Below are 19,062 nucleotides of genomic sequence, written 5' to 3'. Positions count from 1 at the left end.
TTTTCCTTCATTGACTGGCTTATTTCACTTAGCATAATGCTCTTCAGTTCCATCCATGCCGTTGCAAATGGTAAGAGTTCCTTCTTTTTTACAGCAGCATAGTATTCCATCGTTAACACAATTTTTTATAAGGCAAGGTGGAGACAATACACTTCAAAGGGTAAGGTTTCAAAGGGTACAGAAGCATTGCCAGTTTGGGGGAATTAGCCTACGGCTGTACAGGTGTTTGGCCAGTAGGAGGCAATAACATGTAGATTAAGATGCCCTTTAACTGTCTGGCAGCCACAATCAGTTCCCTATTCAGGTTTGGGGAAATGCCTTTAGCCATTCCCAGCAGGTGACTACATGTGTGACTCAACCCTGTTGAGTCCCCAAGTCTCATCAACCTTTTGATGAAACTCTTGAAATTATGACATGCTGGAATTGGTCTACGGCACTTCACAACCGACATTCCCTTTTGCTTAAACCACATTTCACTGGCTAAGACCACATTCCACTTGCTTAGACCATTCTCTTTCCCCTCCGGACCCACCCAGAGAATCCTTCGCCCAGAAAAAGCCTGCCTAAAGTCCTTTAAAATCTGTGACTCCTTCTCCCTGGGTGTGGGCGCTATTTTGGTGCTCAGCCCATCTGATTTTCCAGAGGACCTAATAAATTCACAATTCCTTACCCCTTTTGGCCTCATGCGTTCCTCCTTTGGCAACTCTAACAGTATCCACCAGCAGTCTGTTCACAGTACCTAGACTTTTTCTCGAATACACCTCAAGACCCCTTCAGCTTCTTCTCATTACCAGCTCCAAAGCTGCTTCCAGGTCTTGGTAACAAATTTTATATTATTCTGCTCAGGCTCCTCTAACAAAATATCATAGACTGAGAGGTTTAAGCAACAGAAATTTATTTGTTTACTGTTCTGGAGAATGGAAATCCCAGATCAAGGAGCCAGAAGGGTCAGTGTCCCATAGGGTCTGTGCCTGGGCTTCCAGGTGGCCCCTTCTTCCTGTGTGTTATCATGGTCTTTCCTTGGTGTGAGAATGTGGAGAGAAACAGAATGAGCTCTCTGGTTTATCTGCTTTCAAGGCAAATGATCTTAATAAATCAGGACCTCACCCTTATTACCTTACTTAACCTACCTTCTTAGAGACCCCACTTTCCCAAATACAGTCATGCTGTGGGGGTTAGGGCTTCAGCATATGAATTTGTGGGGACACAAGCATTCAGTCCATAGCATTGATAATGCCCAAAACATTTATTATTGAATATTCTTAAAATGTCTAAAATCCAGTAGCACTGAATAAGAAACAGAGATATGGCACCGAGAACCTATATAAGTAATGAAATGAGACATCACTACAGATCCCACAGACTTCTCTAGTGTCAACTTAAATACAAGCTCCAATGACCAAAACATTGAGGTGATTTGGGAACACCAGAGGAATTGCAATTCGGGACATGAAAACTGTATAAACTACAGGCGAGTTCTCTAAGGATTTGAGGCAGGCTGTATTTATGGGCAAGAAATTCAAGGAGGTGGTGGGAAACTACAGTCCAAGGGGAAATTTCATTGTTGAGGATGGGGAGAAGCTCTTGATGGAGGTTCATTGGCCAAAAATGTTTCCGTTTCCTGTAGATCAGACATTTATGGGGAATTACTCTTTCATTCCGTAAATTTAGTTTACCTCAACCCATATGTGAGACTCTCCGTTTCATACTCTCCAGTTCTATTTCAGAATGAAATCTTTTCACAATACGGTCAAACCTCAGTTCTCCAAGATCTCCCATCTCAAACAACTCAATTCTCCACCAAGTTGTTCAGGGGGAAAATGTCTCAGTTGTGGAACCAAGTTTCTGTTTTCCACCTGACAACCCTTTCATGCTGACAAAAGGTGTCTCTCAGACAACAAGCAGAGGAGAGAATGTGTTTGTTCCTGGAAAAAAAACAAAACAAAACGGCCATTAGCACAATTTTAAAACTTGAAGAGGCCATCAAGAGTGCTGATGTTGCTAGGGGGTGAAAGAGACAATGATCACAGGCAATGGAAGAGGTCGAAAAACTGGTGTTGATTTGGATAAAGGAAAAGCAGTTAGCTAGTGACAGCCTTTTGGAGTCAGTGATATGTGAGCACCTAAAAGACAACCCTAGGACGTGTGCTGAAAGTTATTTATTTAAGGCTAGTAGAGGGTGGTTCGATGACTTTAAGAAGACAAGTGTTTGTTTATAGATTAAACAGTACATTAGATATGTTCTGTTTTTAAGAAAGGTTAAAACGGAATCACTTGGGGGGGGTCTGAAACAGATTAATTCAATTTACATTACTTATAATGGGGGCGCGGGGACCATTTTTTGAACAAATCACTTCCCAAACAGCCTTTCACAACAAATTAAGAACCGAGGTTTGCCTGGCTGGCATGGCTCACTGGTTGAATGTCGACCTATGAACCAGGAAGTCACAGCTTGATTCCCAATCAAGCCACATGACTGGGTTGCAGGCTTGATCCCTAGAGGGGGGTGTGCAGGAGGCAGCCCATCAATGATTCTCTCTCATCACTAATGTTTCTATCTCTCGCTCCCTCTCTCTTCATCTCTGAAATCAATAAAAATCCTATATAACAAAAGGCTAATATGCAAATTAACCGAACTGGGGAACTCACAGTTGCTATGACATGCACTGACCACCAGGGGGCAACACTCTCTATCTCTATCTATCTCTATCTCTATCTCTATCTCTATCTCTATCTCTATCTCTATCTCTATTTCTCCCACTATCTCTCCTTCCTTTCCACTCTATCTAAAAGCAATGCAAAAAAATATCTTCAGGTGAGGATTAACAAGAACACAAAAGATGAATTTTCTTCGACAAATCAAAGCTTTAGCCCAAATTATGGTCCTTTGATGTCTAGGACAAGCCATGGTCCCAGGAGGACAGCTCTGCAGGAGGAATGAGGGTCCCTGAGAGGAAAATGGGGCTTATTTCCAGGAAGGAGGGCCTGGAGGCTGTCTCTGTGAAAAAAAAAGGGAACTCAATGAAGAAACATGTTCTAAAAAGAGGACCTACAATCTAGTGTCATAGAAGGGACTTGTGTCCTTCCCTTATTTCCCTGCATTTCCCCTCAGTGCTCATTGTCACAGGGACATCGCCCTGAGCTGCACAGTTAGAGGGTGAGCGTGTCCCTGCTGATCTGAGATCTGCAGGCCCCAGGCATCCACGTCTTCCTGAAGCGTCTCCAGGGCCCGGGTGACACTGTCCATGGTGAGGACCCCAGGGAGGTGCTGATGGACGGGCTGAGGAGGAAGGAGACCCCGTGGGGGAGGCTCTGTCAGGGAAGGACGTGCCCTGGGTCACCTCAGCCGGACGGGGCATCTCAGGAGGCTCCGGGTCTATTTCCTGCTTCACCATGGAAATGAGAGCCAGGCTGCTAGAGAGAGGCTGTGCTCTCCCCTATAGGCTGCTGATGTGACAACCCTGCGACAGGAAGGACCGGCCTCCAAGTGACCGCCATTCCGCTGGCCCCGTGGCCTCCTCCATCTGCTCAGCTGAGGCCTCCGGGAGGAGACGCCATGGCTTCCACCCTCAGGGCCCTGCTCTGCCTCGGTGAGATGGAGGGGGAGAGGACCCTGGTCTGTCAGGACCCAGGACTCAGGAGGCTCATGGGGAGGAGGGTGCGGCTCAGGGTTCAGGGCAAATCTCTCACAGGGACTCTCTTCCAGGGCTGAGTGTGGGCCTCAGGACCCCAGTGCAGGCAGGTGAGTCTGTTCCCACTTGTTCCAGGTCCCACTCCTCCCTGGGAACAAGGGCCACCCTCCAGGCAGCAGGAGGAGGATCTACCTAACAGACAGGGGGTGTCTGGGACCGAGAACTGGGGACCAAGTGTGGGAATGTCCTGTGACCCAGCCTCTGATTTATTCAAGGGCCCCTCCCCAAGCCCACCCTCTGGGCTGAGCCAGGCCCTGTGATCCCCCGGGGGAGCCCCGTGACCATCTGGTGTCAGGGGACCCCAGGGGCTGAGGAGTACCATCTGGAGAAAGAAGGAAGCCGAGCACCATGGAAAAGACAGAAGCCATGGGAGCCCGGGGACAAGGCCAATTTCTCCATCACACACATGACAGAGTATGATGCAAGGACATATCGCTGTTACTATCACAGCCCCACTGGCTGGTCAGGGCCCAGTGACCCCCTGGAGCTGGTGGTGACAGGTGAGAGGACACTCAGGGATCCCAGCCTCAGGCTCAGCCCTCAGGAAGGGGGTCTGCTCTCAGGGTGTCTCCCCTCCCACAGCCCAGCCCTGGGGGACATGAGGGAGGTGTGAACCCCATTTAACACGCTGCTTCCTCCTCTCCTAGGATTTTACAGCAAACCCAGCCTCTCAGCCCTGCCCAGCCCTGTCGTGACCTCAGGAGGGAACGTGACCCTCCAGTGTGGCTCAAGGCAGGGATTTCACAGGTTCATTCTGACTAAGGAAGGAGATCACAGGCTCTCCTGGACCCTGGACTCACAGCCACAGCCCAGTGGTCAGTACCAGGCCCTGTTCCCTGTGGGTCCTGTGACCCCCATTCACAGGGGGACGTTCAGATGCTATGGCTGTTCCAGGTACAGCCCCCAGGTGTGGTCACACCCCAGTGACCCCCTGGAGCTCCTGGTCTCAGGTGAGCAGCCCTGTCCTGTCCTCTCTGGGCTCCAAGGTCATCTCTTTCTCTGTTCCCAGCAAAATCTGAGATGTGACGGAAGTACGTGGAGCACTGGGTGGTTCCACAGAGGAGGGTCATCTGTGAAAGGGTGGACACAGGCAGCACCTCCCTCCCCTGGGAAAGCCGGGCCCTGCAGTCTGAGACAGGGCTGAGGGAGGAGGGAAGTGGCACTTCTGGCATGAAACCAAGAGGAAGTGAGATTTGACTGAAGTGACCAGACAGAGGCCCTGCCCCTGACTTCTGGTGGCTCCACCTCAGACCAAAGCATCGCTGCTCCCAGGGGGACATCCCACAGGCATGACCCCGCCAGCAGGGGGGGAAGTGAGGGGCAATCAGGCAGCTGGGGGGGGGGCAGTTAGGGGCAACGAGGCAGGCAGGCAGGTGAGCGACTAGGAGCCAGAGGTCCAGGATTGTGAGAGAGATGTCCGACTGCTGGTTTAGGCCCAATCCCGGCCTGAATCGGCAGTCGGATATCCCCTGAGGGGTACTGGATTGGCGAGGGTGCAGGATGGGCTGAGGGGACCCTCCCCCAGTGCACAAATTTTGTGCACTGGGCCTCTAGTTGTCTATAATGAGAAAACATGTTTCTCTCTCATCCTGAATTCTCTTGGCAAAGCCAAGGTGCTCCAAAGTGACTCAGAAGCAAAGTCTAAACTCAAAATTTCCAGGAAGCCTGAAAGAATCCATGAAAGCAGACAGGACCCTTCTCCAGCAGAGAAAGGGTTCATGGAGGAACTGATAGCAGTTAGGTCATGAGAATGGGGAGGGTTATGTGAACGCTGGGCTTGAGTGGCATCAACTCCTCACACAGCCCACTTCTTTCTGTTTCTCAGGAGCAGCCAACACCATCAACCCCTCACAGAACAACTCAGACCCCAAGAGTGGTGAGTAGGAGACACTCTATGTTATAAGGTTCAGCACAGATGGCTATGTCCTGTCAAGGGAGGGGGTGTCTGGGTGAGTTTGTCCTGCCCTGACCTCTGTGACCTCTTTGCCTACATTCCCAGCCTCCCACTCCCAAGACTATACCGTGGAGAATTCCATCCGGATGGGCATGGCTGGATTGGTCCTGGTGGCGCTCGGGGTGCTGCTCTTTTGGTCTCGAAACAGCCAGATAAAGACCCAGGAAGCAGCCTGGACGTGAACATGGAGGGAACAATGCACGGTTCAGAGAGGGGGATCTTGGGAAGGTTCTGGAAGATAACATGGGACATATGCTGAGGGACCTGTCTGGGACTCCTTGCAGGTGGAGGCGTCATCACTCATGTGCAGGGACAAGGTCTAGAGCCAGGGGTGGGCAAACTTTTTGACTAGAGGGCCACAATGGGTTCTTAAACTGGACCGGAGGGCCGGAACAAAAGCATGGATGGAGTGTTTGTGTGAACTAATATAAATTCAAAGTAAACATCATTACATAAAAGGGTACGGTCTTTTTTTTTTTAGTTTTATTCATTTCAAACGGGCAGGATCCGGCCCGCGGGCCATAGTTTGCCCACGGCTGGTCTAGACCTTCTGCCCTTGGACTGTGGCCCTTTCCCTCCTGACCACAGTGAGGCCTGTGACTGGTTTCTGACTTTCCCCATTTTGGTGAAATTAGCATTTATCCCATATGGCAGATACAGGTCTACACCTCCCTACGCTTTCCTGGAATATGTTTTGTTTTTTAATTTCTATTTACATGGACCTTGGTGTAGCACAAAGTCCCCATCTCCTGATTCCAGAGCATGCCTTCTATAGTAATCAATCTACAAGGTGCACAATCCATCCTGCTAGAGATGAACCCACAGGAGGTCCTAACGCCCTCTCTGGACTCTACACACCCCTTACCTGCCCTCGGAGTCCAACTGTGTACTTTCTGCAGAAACCTCACCCCAGGGGATGGAGACCTGGTTGTTTGAAGGGGACGCCTGGTCTGTGCTGCCTCTGAAAACCCCATTGTCCAAAACACAGTCCAAGACACAGATGTTGGGTTACAGATGTACACACTTGAAGCCTATGTCCTGCTATTCACCGATGGCACTCCCATAAATTTAATATAAAAAATCACTGATTCCTGGCATTTGCCACTTTCTCTGGTATAAATGCCCCCTTCATGGCCAACGTCAAGAGCCCATGTAAGGTTCTCACTCAGACTTGGGAGGTGATGCACAAACTGACTTTCACAAAACAGTACAATTCAATGTGGGACACCATTAACACCACACTGATAGTCCACAGTGCTCCTAAGTCCCTTCTAGTTGGTGTGTAACGATGGTTTCTACTTCAAGGTTGGGGCACAGTTTCCATGCAAACACAAGGCCACACTCCCAACCCATCCAGATGAGATGCACAAGGGAATGTTTTAACATCCCTTATGGGAGAGATTAATAATTTGTACATATTATACCAGGAATTTGTTATTTGCTCTTATAAAAATTTTTTTCACCCATTTCATTGATCTTATAAATGTTCAGTTCAGTTGCGTCTCCAATTATGTACAGACCTTATGTATTTCAAGGACATGTGATGAGTGTCTGTTTAATATAGTATTTTAAAAATCAAAATGAATTTTAGTACACACTATTGCATCATATTGTTGAATATTTATATAGCAATCAGCCAATTTTATTAATTAATGACAACACATTCTTTATTCATACAACATACCCTTTAATGATTTTGTTTGGGATAAGCGTGTATGGCTGCATACATTTGGTTTTATTGGCAGGTGTCCTTTGATCTATCCCGTGAGCCAGTCCATTAATCTTTTAATGTTTGGTAATAAGTGAAAACATTGTCATTGTTACCACCTTTAATTAAGTAGATTTTTTTTGTTAAGTAGCTTTTGAACTTTAATTTAAAATTTTTAATCATTTTTTATTTTTCAACTACAGTTGACACACAATTAAATATTAGTTTCAGGTGTACACCATGGTGATTAGACATTATATAATTTTCTAAGGGATCATCCCGATAAATCTTACGCCCATTTTGATATTAGAATATTATTGACTATATTTTCTGTGCTGTATGTAAATCCCTTGACTATTCTGTAACAATCAATTTGTACTTCTTAATCCCCTCACCTTTTTCACCAGCCCCCATACCCCTCTCATCTGGTGAGAATAAATTTATTCTCTGAATCTATGAGTTTTTATCTTTAGATTCAATTGTTTATGGATATGTATTTATTGCCATTTTATCACTCATATTTATTACCGTTTCTTCTTCTTCTTCTTCTTCTTCTTCTTCTTCTTCTTCTTCTTCTTCTTCTTCCTGAAGATCATTTAACATTTTATAAAATAATGTTTTCCTGGTAGCCCCATCCCACCCCTTTTGCAGCCCCACCTAAGGTGTCTGCAGCAGCTTTTCCATATGAATGGCCTTTCCTGGATCAGGACTCAGACTTTCCTAAAGTCTCTGAAACAAGCAGCAGATGGTGTCACTGTGCCCCATAACACTCAATAAGAAACCCAAGGCCTGCCACTAGCAGCACCCTACCTGGCTTGATGGCTTGGCCCCTCCTGGGCACTTCCAAGCCCAACACAAGTAGCAGCCATCTACAGATCATGCTGTAGCTCCTGTCAGGTGGCCCAGGCAGTGCCTGACTTTACACCTCTCTGGAGGCCCCAGAACCACTGCTCCCAGTGAACAGCTTCAGACAATACCAGATTACAACTCTGCACATCCACCAGAGAAACACTTAAGGGGCAAACTCAGTGAGCACCAAAGCCCCACTGAAGCAAGTCCTGCTCTATAGGAGTGCCTCCTGCACAGCAGCTCCTCCATTATAGTCACAACTGGTCCTCCCAACCAATTGGCCTGGAGGTCAATTCCTCCCAGTGACACCAATAGCAATCAAGGCTCCACTACAATAAGACAGTGCAAACAGCCCACAAATGGGCACACCTAGAGTGTCCTGCTCAGGTAACTGGGGAGGCTGAGCCACTGGGCCCTACAAAACACCTACTATGCAAAGCCACCCTACCAATTCCATGGAACATAGCAGCTCTACATAATACATAGAAACAAGCACAGGAAAGCAGCCAAAATGCAGAGACAAAGAAACATGTCCCCAATGAAAGAAAGGAAGGAATCTCCAGAAAAAAAAACTAAATGAAATGGAAGCAAAATAACTACTAGATACAGAGTTCAAAACAATGCTTATAAGGTTGCTCAAGGATCTTAGTGAGAGCTTCAAGGGGCTTAAGGAGAATGTCAAGAATCTTAGTGAAAACATCAAAAACATGAAAAAGGACCAGTCAGAAATTACACATACACTAACTGAAACAAAAATCATTTACAGAGATTCTACAGTAGAGTACAGAATGCCATGAATTAAATCAGCAATTTGGAATATGAGGAAGCATAAAACACCCAATCAGAAAAGCAAACAGAATCTAAAAATATGAAGATAGTATAAGGAGCCTCTGGGACAACTTTAAACACACCAACATTCACATTGTGGAAGTGCCAGAAGGAGAAGAGACAGAGCAAGATATTGAAAACCTTTTGGAAAAAACAGTCACAGAAATCTTCCCCTACCTGGTGAAAGAAATAGACTTACAAGTCCAGGAATCACAGAGTCCCAAGCAAGAGGAACCCCAGGAGGCCCACACCAAGACACATCACAATTAAAATACCAAGGGTTAAAGACAAAGATATAATCTTAAAAGCAGTAAGAAAAGCAGTTACCTACAAGATACTGCCCATATGACTGTCAGCTGATTTCTCAACACAAACTTTGTAGACCAGAAAGAAGTGGCACGAAATATTCAAAGTGATACAAAGCAAGGACCTACAACCAAGATGACATTACACAGCAAAGCTATCAGTTGGAGTTAAGGGTCAGATAAAGAGCTTCACAGAGAAGAAAAGGTTAAAGGATTTCATCACCAACAAACCAATATGAAATGTCAAGAGGAAGAAGAAGAAGAGGAAGAAGAAGAAGAAGAAGAAGAAGAAGAAGAAGAAGAAGAAGAAGAAGAAGAAGAAGAAGAAGAAGGAGAAAGAAAGAAAGAAAATGGCATATCTAACAAGAATAAATACATATCTAGCAACAACTGATCAAAAGTCAAAATAAACAATCAAAGAATCTAATGAACCAAATAAACTGATGAGAATAAAAGAGAACCAGAAGCATGGACTGATGAATCTCAGAGGGAAGGGGGAGGTGGTCAGGAAGAGATTAACTGAAGAACTTATAGGGATATATGCATTACCAATGGACACAGGTAATAGGGTGATGAAGGGCTGGGAGAGGGCGGGAACCAGGTGGAGGGGAGCAAGAGGGAGAAAAGAGTTGACATCTGCAATACTTTCAACAATAAACATTTTTTTAAAAGTGGGGGGTCTCTTATAAGCAACAGAAATAATAAATAAATACATACATACATACATACATACATACATACATACATACATACATAAATAAATAAATGTTTTAAGTCAACATCAGATCTCCCACCCAAATCAGTGTCCCTTAAAGCTTGAAGGCAGGACCACAGGATGAGGAGGAGACTTGAACACAGGAAACAAGGTGTACTTAGGAGGAAAAATAACTCAGAAGCATGTCCCCCAAAAGCAGGGCTAGATGCTGTTGCCACAAATATAAGGTAAGGTCCAAGAGGGCAGCTATGATAGAAAGGAAGCCATACTTGGGGCCAGGAGAAGTGACGTGTGTCCTTCCCTTATTTCCCTGCACTTCCCTCTGTGCTCATTGTCACAGGGACATCGCCCTGAGCTGCACAGTTGGAGGGTGAGCGTGTCCCTGCTGATCTGAGCTCTGCAGGTCACAGGGACCCATGTCTTCCTGAAGCGTCTCCAGGGTCCGGGTGACACTGTCCATGGTAAGGACCACAGGGAGGTGCTGATGGACGGGCTGAGGAGGGAGGAGATCCTGTGTGGGAGGCTCTGACAGGGAAGGATGTGCCCGGGGTCACCTCACCTGCAAGGGGCGTCTCAGGAGGCTCCGGGTCTATTTCCTGCTTCGCCATGGAAACCAGATGCAGGCCTCTGGGAAGGGAATGTTCCCCTTTCTGTGGAGCTGCTGACATAAGAGCCCCGTGACAGCGACGGCCAGCCTCCCAGGGGCCTCATCCTGTGTGTCTGTTCAGATGACACTGTGGCCTCCTGCATCTGCACAGCGGGGTGCAAAGAGAGGAGACGCCATGACCCCCACGCTCAGGGTCCTGCTTTGCCTCGGTGAGATGGGAAGAAGGGGAGGACGGAGGGGATCCTTGGTCTGGAAGGGACCTTGCCCAACAGCCAAGCCCTGGTCTGTCAGGATCCCAGGACTCAGGAGTCTCATTTGGAGGAGGATTCTGCTCAGGGTTCAGGGCAAATCTCTCACGGGGACTCTCTTCCAGGGCTGAGTGTGGGCCTCAGGACCCCAGTGCAGGCAGGTGAGTCTCCCCAGGGGTCCCAGGTCCCTCTCCTGACTGTGGATGAGGGGCCACACCACATGTAGCTGGGGGAGGGGTGCAGATATGCCTGAGAGATGGGGGGCAGCTGGGACCGAGGCGTGGGCCCTGGGATGGAAATGTTCTGTGACCCAGCCTCTGATTCCTTCCAGGGCCCCTCCCCAAGCCCACCCTCTGGGCTGAGCCAGGTCCTGTGATCCCCCGGGGGAACCCTGTGACCATCTGGTGTGAGGGGACCCCAGGGGCTGAGGAGTACCGTCTGGAGAAAGAGGGAAGCCCAGCACCATGGAATATACAGAAGCCACAGGATCCCAGGGACAAGGCCAATTTTTCCATCACACACATGACAGAGTATGATGCAAGGACATATCACTGTTCCTATCACAGCCCCACTGGCTGGTCAGAGCCCAGTGACCCCCTGGAGCTGGTGGTGACAGGTGAGAGGACATTCAGGGGTCCCAGCCTCAGTCCCTGCCCTCAGGAAGGGGGTCTGCTCTCAAGGTGTCCCCCTCTCACAGCTCAGCCCTGGGGGGCATGAGGGAGGTGTGAGCCCCATTTAACATACTGTCTCCTCCTCCCCTAGGATTCTACAGCAAACCCAGCCTCTCAGCCCTGCCCAGCCCTGTCGTGCCCTCAGGAAGGAATGTGACCCTCCAGTGTGGCTCAGGGCAGGGATTTGGCAGGTTCCTTCTGACTAAGGAAGGAGATCACAGGCTCTCCTGGACCCTGGACTTACACATTTACCCCAATGGGCAGTCCCAGGCCCTGTTCCCCGTGGGCCCCGTGAACCATAGCCACAGGTGGATATTCAGATGCTATGGCTGTTCCAGGAACAGCCCCCATGTGTGCTCACACCCCAGTGATGCCCTGGAGCTCCTGGTCCCAGGTGAGTCCCATTATTGTCTAATCCATAGATTGAGGCACCAGACACATTATTGGCTTTTTTTCATTGAGGGAAATCCTATGGGAGAGGATGGGGTGAGGAAAGCACAGGGGTTTATGGGCCAGAGACACAGAGAGAGACAGTGAGACCTGGGGGCCAGGCCAGGAGAAGGGGGTTTATGGGAGGAGCAGCCCCTGTAACTCATGTCTGGTCTCCCCAGGTGAGTCTGGGAAGCCCTCCCTCCTGACCCAGCAGGGCCCCATCGTGGCCTCTGGACAGAGCCTGACCCTCCAGTGTCGCTCTGATGTTGGCTATGACAGATTCGCTCTGTCCAAGGAGGGGGGACGGGACCTCCCCCAGAGCCTTGTCCTGCAGCCCCAGGCTGGGCTCTCTCAGGCCCACTTCCCCCTGGACATTACCAATGGCTCCCACGGGGGCCGGTACAGATGCTACGGTGGATACAACCTCTCCTCTGAGTGGTCGGCCCCCAGTGACCCCCTGGACATCCTGGTGGCAGGTGAGGAGCCGGTGGGTTCAGTCAGGTACCAGACTCTGTACAGGCCATGCTGGAAGTCTCAGGTGGTGAGGCCAGAATGAAAGTGCAGGTCCCAGGGAGGGAGAGAGACAGAGAGAGGCAGGGGGTGGAAGGGCAGAGGGGGAGACTCAGAGAAACAGAGACAGACAGAGAGGAGGGTCCTCAGAGAGAGGCCTGGTGACTTTCAGGTCAGAACAATGTGGGCAGGCAGCCCTCACCCTCCCTCCCTCTCTCTAGGACACCTGCTTGACACACCCTCCCTCTCGGTGCAGCCAGGCCCCAGGGTGGCCTTAGGAGAGAACGTGACCCTGCTGTGTCAGTCACGGAGCCCGAGGGACATGTTCCTTCTGTCCAAGGAGGGAGCAGCCGGTCTCCCCATGCGTCTTACATCAAAGTACCGAGCTCAGCAGTCCCAGGCGGAGTTCTCCATGAGTCCTGTGACCTCAGCCCACGGGGGCACCTACAGGTGCTACAGCTCACTCAGCACCTCCCCCTACCTGCTGTCACTCCCCAGTGAGCCCCTGGAGCTCCTGGTCTCAGGTAAGGGCCCCTGACCCTGTCTGCTGAGCTGTCAGCTCAGGGTCCTGTCCCCAGAAGAACTATGAACTGAAAGGGAGTGAGGGGCTCTGGGGATCGTCACCCAGAGGAGATCTGCCCCTCAGAGATCCTCCTCCCCCTGCTCAGTCCTATCCCTCACCTTGGTCCAGAAGGTGCCAGGTGGGCACTGGGAGGGCCTTAGCAGTCACAGGGCAGGTGTAGGTGGGGTCTGAGTGAGGTGGGGAGGGCAGGCCTTGTGGCCCAGCAGGGCTGGCAGTCTCGGAAATATTTCTGTGAAAAACCGGGCTCCAGCGTCTCTGAGGATTCACCCCTCCTCCTCCCATGGAGTCTGGCCTTAGAGGGGAAGCGAGGCAGGTGACAGGTGGGATGGTCATGGCAGAGGTAGAGATTGGGGCACAGGCTGGGGGAGTGTCATGAGAAGGCAGCCCTACCCCTCACCCCTTTGACCTTGGCTCATTGTGAAAGGGGGGATCCCCTGGCAGAGGGGTCTCAGTGCTCCCTGAGGTCATGCATTTGGTCCACTGTCTGGCCCCCGAGCTTCTGGTTTCAGGTGAGCAGCCCTGTCCTGTCCTCTCTGGGCTCCAAGGTCATCTCTGTCTCTGTCCCCAGCAAAGTCCGAGATGTGATGGAAGTAGGTGGAGCACTGGGTGGTTCCACAGAGGAGGTCATCTGTGAAAGGGTGGACACAGGAAGGGACCTCCCTACCCTGGGGCAGCCCAACCCTGCAGTCTGACAGGCTGAGGCAGGAAGGGAGGCGGCACTACTGGCGTGAAGCCAAGAGGAAGTGAGATTTGACTGAAGTGACCACACAGAGGCCCCGCTCCCTGACTTCTGGTGGCTCCACCTCAGACCAGAGCATCCCTGCTCCCAGGAGGACATCCCACAGGCGGGACCCCGGGAAATGGGGCTGAGTGTGTGTGGACTCAGCTCTCCTGGGAAGTGAACTCTGAGAACCTTTTCCATCTGAACAAGGGGGCTGCCTGCCATTTCTGACTTCCTGGGGCACCTGACACCTGGCTTGTCCTAGACCTGCTCCGGGTGCAGCCTCTCTGGGCCTGTCCTGCTGCTCCCAGTCACTGTGACCTTGTAGGGATTGAAAAGCTGAGGGAGTCAGGGGGCAGGTACACTGATTACCCACCAGGCCTGGGGCTCAGCTTAGCAAGAGGAGCCACCATGTTATGGAGACAACAAAGATTGGGAAACTCCCACTTAGCATCTCAGCTCCTCCTGGTTCCACACAGAATCTGTGGGGTTTTCCACTAAAAGCCAGCAGCCCTGCATAGTTCGCCTGGCGCCCGGTCCCTAAGCAGGTGGAGAGTGTGTGGAGTGGGAGATGCAGAGCGGGCCAGGTTGGCAGCCTTTGGTGTCCAGGCCTGGCTTGTAGCACAGGGACGATGGCTGGGCTGATGGGGAGGAGAGGCCGGGAGAGTTGGAGAGAGGACAGGGGGACACTCCCTCGGCTGCTCATTTCCAGAGCCCCTTGGATGGAAGTGCTCACCCACACAGGTGGGGGCCCTGAGCTTCTCAGAGCAGGACAGGTGCCTGCTCTGGTCAAGGTGGGACTGCTGTGGGGGACGGTGCCATCCCCATTGGACATCCTGCTCTCGTGAGAAGTGTCTCCACCTGTGGGCACCACTCTGCAAGGCCCCTGAGTCCCCTGGAGGCCTCCAGTCCCTCAGTGCTCACCTGAGACTCAAGGGGACCTTGGGGGGCTCATGAGGAACTAGGGTGTTCCTGCTCAGACTCTATGAGAAACTCATGTTTGCTCTCTGCATTTTCTATGCATAACTCTCTATTATTGCTCTTTTGCTGAGAACTTGTAGGTAACAGTTGCATATATAATTTTAACCTGCAAACATTTATGATTTCAAAAACATGGGTTCATTCTTATTTTAATTGGGGTTATATTAAATCTATGTATTTATTATGAGGAATAACTTTTTGTTAACAGGAAGTTTCTTATAAAAGATGCTTCAAAAGTTAATTTTTTAAAGTATGTTTTTATTGAGTTCAGAGAGGAAGGGAGTGGGAGAGAGATATGAGAGAGAATCATTGATCTGCTGCCTCCTGCATGCCCCACACAGGGGATCGAGCCCACAACCCAGGCATGTGCCCTGACCAGGAATCTAACCAAGTTCATAGTTGGACGCTCAACCACTGAGCTATGCCGGCTGGGCTCAAAATGTTAATTTTTGAGTTCCGATGCATTTTGTAATTTTATTTATAAAATTGTCCACACTCATAGCTCAAGAATTGCTCAAGGTCTACATATATACACGTATGTATATTGGAAACCATCCTCAACTGTTGCATAAATATAAGCTCTTATACCCAGATGAGTCAGCTCCCATGGTACAGAATTTCACAATAAGCAGAGAGATCAGAATAACTAATTATGGCCCTGCCCTGGCCGTGGTTGTCTAGTGGTTAGAGCATCGGCCCATGCACCACAGGACTGTGGGCTTGATTCCCAGTCAAGGGTCACAGGCTTGATCCTCAGCCCCTGTCAAGGCTTATGCAGGGGGCAACCAATCGATGTGTCTCTCTCACATCTCTTTCTCTTTCTGTCTCTCTCTCTCCCCCTCCCCCTCCCTCCTACCTCACCACTCTAATTTCTCTGAACATCAATGAAAAAAATATCCTCCACTGAGGATTTAAATAAATATATAAATATGTAAATAAGTAAATAAATAAATAAATAAGTAAGTAAGTAAGTAAGTAAGTAAATAAATAAATAAATAAATAAATAAATAAATAAATAAATAAGTAGCTATTGTCTATAATGAGAAAGCATGTTTCTCTCCCATCCCGGATCCTCTGGGCAAAGCCAAGGTGCTCCAAAGTGACTCAGAAGCAAAGTCAAGACTCAAAATTCCCAGGGAGCTTGAAAGAATCCATGAAAGCAGGCAGGACCCTTCTCCAGCAGAGAAAGGTTTGTGGAGGGACTGGTAGCAGTTAGGTCATGAGAAAGGGGAGAGCTATGGGGACACTGGGCTTGAGTGGCATCAACTCCTCACACAGCCCCACTCCTATCTGGTTCTCAGGAGCAGCCGACACCATCAGCCCCTCACAGAACAACTCAGACCCCAAGAGTGGTGAGTAGGAGACACTGTCTATTATGGGCTCAGCACAGATGGTGGTGTCCTTTCAAGGGGAGGTCGGTGACATGGGTGGACATCCAGGGTCCTGGGATTACTTTGTTCGGCCCTGACATCTGTTACCTCTTTGCCTACAATTCCCAGCCTCCCACTCCCAAGACTACACTGTGGAGAATTCCATCCGGATGGCCGTGGCTGGATTGGTCCTGGTGGCGCTCGGGGTGCTGCTATTGTGGTCTCGAAAGAACTAGAAACAGACCCAGGATGCAGCCAGGACATGAACATGGAGGGAACAATGCATGGTTCAGAGAGGGTGATCTTGGGAAGGTTCTGGAAGATAACGTGGGACATATGCTGAGGGTCCTGTCTGCGGCTCATTGCAGGTAGAGGAGTCATTGCTCATGTGCAGGGACAAGGTCTGGACCTTCTGCCCTTGGACTGTGGTCCTTTCCCTCCCAACCACTGTGAGTCCTGTGACTGGTTCCTAACTTTCCCCATTTTGGTGAAATTAGTATTTATTCCAGGTGGCAGGTACAGGTCCACGCCTCCCTACACTTGCATGAAATCTGTTTTCCTTTATTTCTAACCACACGGACCTTCATGTCTGTATGGAGTCCCCACCTTCTGAGTCTGGAGAATGCCATCTATTGGAATCAATCTACAAGGTACACAATCCATTATGCAAGAGGTAAACCCAGAGGAGGTCCTAACGCCCTCTCTGGACTCCACGCGCCCCTCACCTGGCCTCGGAGGCCACCTGTGTGCTTTCTGCAGAAACTTCATCCCTTGGGATGCAGACCTGGTTGTTTGAAGGGGTCGCCTGGTCTGGGCTGCCTCTGAAACCCCCTTGTCCAAAACACAGTGCAAGACACAGAGGACATGTTACAGACGTGCATCCTTGAAACCTATGTCCTCCTTTTCCCGATGGCACCTCAATAAATTTAATATAAGAAAATCACTGATTCCTGTCATTTGCCACTTCCTCTGGTATATATGCCCCCTTCATGGCCAACGTCAAGTGCCCATGTAAGGTCCTCACGCAGACTTGGGAGGTGATGCACAAACTGACTTTCACAAAACAGTACAAGCCCATGTGGGACACCATTAACACCACACTGACAGCCCACAGTGCTCCTAACTCCCCTTCTAGCTGATGTGTAACGATGGTTTCTACTTCAAGGTTGGGGCACAGTTTTCATGAAAACACTAGACCACACTCCCAACCAATCCAGATGAGATGCACAGAGAAATGTTTTAATATCACTTGTGGGAGAGATTAATAATTTGTACATATTAGACCAGGCATTTGTGTCATTTGCTCTTATAAAAGTTTTTTACACCCATTTCATTGATCTTATAAATGTGCAGTTGAGTCTCCAATTTTGTACAGACTTTATGTATTTCAAGGACGTGTGATGAGTGTCTGTTTAATATAGTATTTTAAAAACTAAAATGAATTTTATGACACACTATTGCATCATATTGTTGAATATTTATATAGCAATCAGCTGATTTTATTAAATAATGACAACACATTCTTTATTCATACAACATACCCTGTAATGATTTTGTTTGGGATAAGATTGTATGGCTGCATACATCTGGTTTTGCTGGCAGGTGTCCTTTGATCTAACCCTTGAGCCAGTCCATTAATCTTTTAATGTTTGGTCCTATCACCTCTTATTTAAGTAGGAGTTTTCTGTTAAGTAGCTTTTGACCTTTAATTAAAGATTTCTAATCATTTTTTATTTTTCAACTACAGTTGACATACAATTCAATATTAGTTTAAGGCGTACACCCTGATGATTAGACATTATATTATTCTCTAAGTGATCATCCTGATAAATCTTATACCCATCGGACACCATACATAGATATTAGAGTATTACTGACTATATCCCCTATGCTGTACTTACATCCCCATGTCTATTCTGTAACAACCAATTTGTACTTCTTAATCCCCTCACCTTTTTCACCCAGCCCCCAGTCTCTTATCATCTGAGGACCACCAATTAGTTCTCTGAATCTATGATTTTGCCTCTGTTCTTCTTGTTCATTTATTTGTTGTTGTTGTTTTTTAGATTCAATTGTTGATAGATATGCATTTAGGACTATTTTATTGTTCATATTTTTAAAAATCATTATTGTTGATAGTATTGCAGATTTCCCCTTATTTTTTTCCCCATTGCCCACCTCAACCCAGTTCTTGCCCCATCCCAGGCCTTCACTGCCCTATTGTCTATGTACATAGGTAATGCATATATGATCATTGGTTAATCTCTACCCAACCCCCTTCCTTCTGAGATTCATCAGTCTCTTCCATGTTTTCATGCCTCTGGTTCTTTTTCTTTTTTTAAACATGTTTTTATTGATTTCAGAAAGAAAGAGAGAGAGAGAGAGAGAGAGAGAGAGAGAGAGAGAGAGAGAGAAACATCAATGATGAGGGAGAATCATTGATCTGCTGCCTCCTGCACACCCCATACTGGGGATCGAGCCCTCAACCCGGGCATGTGCCCCAACTGGTTACTGTGACCTCCTGGTTCATAGGTCGATGCTCAACCACTGAGTCATGCCTGCTGGCATCTGGTTCTATTTTATTCATCAGTTTCTTTTGTTCACTAGATTCCTTGTTCATTTATTTTTATTTTTAGATTCAGTTGTTGCTGGATATGTATTTATTGCCATTTTATCATTCATATTTTTTACCTTTTTTCCCCTTCTTCTTAAGGAAGACCCTTTAACATTTTATAAAATACTGTTTTGGGGGTAACCCCACCCCACCCATTTTGCATCCTCACACAAGTTGTTTGCAGTTGCTTTTCCACACGAATGGCCTGTCCTGGCTCAGGATTTAGACTTTCCTAAAATCTCTCAACAAGCAGCAGCTAGTATCCCTGTGCCCC

At 48.5% G+C, this 19,062-nt stretch overlaps 1 protein-coding gene across 5 annotated transcripts in view; it reads left to right on the top strand.

Moving 5' to 3' along the window:
- Window positions 1-3,120: 3,120 nt before the first annotated feature.
- The window catches only part of LOC102418638 (leukocyte immunoglobulin-like receptor subfamily A member 5), a 42,984-nt gene continuing 27,042 nt past the window's right edge, over window positions 3,121-19,062 (top strand). The window contains exons 1-7 of one of the 5 annotated variants that reach the window (XM_023747104.1): window positions 3,121-3,590; window positions 3,707-3,742; window positions 3,908-4,192; window positions 4,340-4,642; window positions 12,741-12,969; window positions 16,106-16,156; window positions 16,304-17,121. In XM_023747104.1, coding sequence (XP_023602872.1) covers window positions 3,557-3,590; window positions 3,707-3,742; window positions 3,908-4,192; window positions 4,340-4,642; window positions 12,741-12,969; window positions 16,106-16,156; window positions 16,304-16,517 — 1,152 coding nt within the window. In that variant the 5' untranslated portion in view covers window positions 3,121-3,556 and the 3' untranslated portion in view covers window positions 16,518-17,121. Of the gene's footprint in view, window positions 3,591-3,706; window positions 3,743-3,907; window positions 4,193-4,339; window positions 4,643-5,517; window positions 5,569-5,691; window positions 6,091-12,740; window positions 13,044-16,105; window positions 16,157-16,303; window positions 17,122-19,062 lie in introns of those variants that run through there. The other 4 variants (XM_023747107.1, XM_023747105.1, XM_023747106.1 and 1 more) reach the window with 4 other exon arrangements.

This window comes from Myotis lucifugus, unplaced genomic scaffold, assembly GCF_000147115.1.
Source record: "Myotis lucifugus unplaced genomic scaffold, Myoluc2.0 scaffold_793, whole genome shotgun sequence".
Classification (NCBI taxonomy): Eukaryota; Metazoa; Chordata; class Mammalia; order Chiroptera; family Vespertilionidae; genus Myotis; species Myotis lucifugus.
This window is presented reverse-complemented; position numbering and strand designations above follow the sequence as displayed.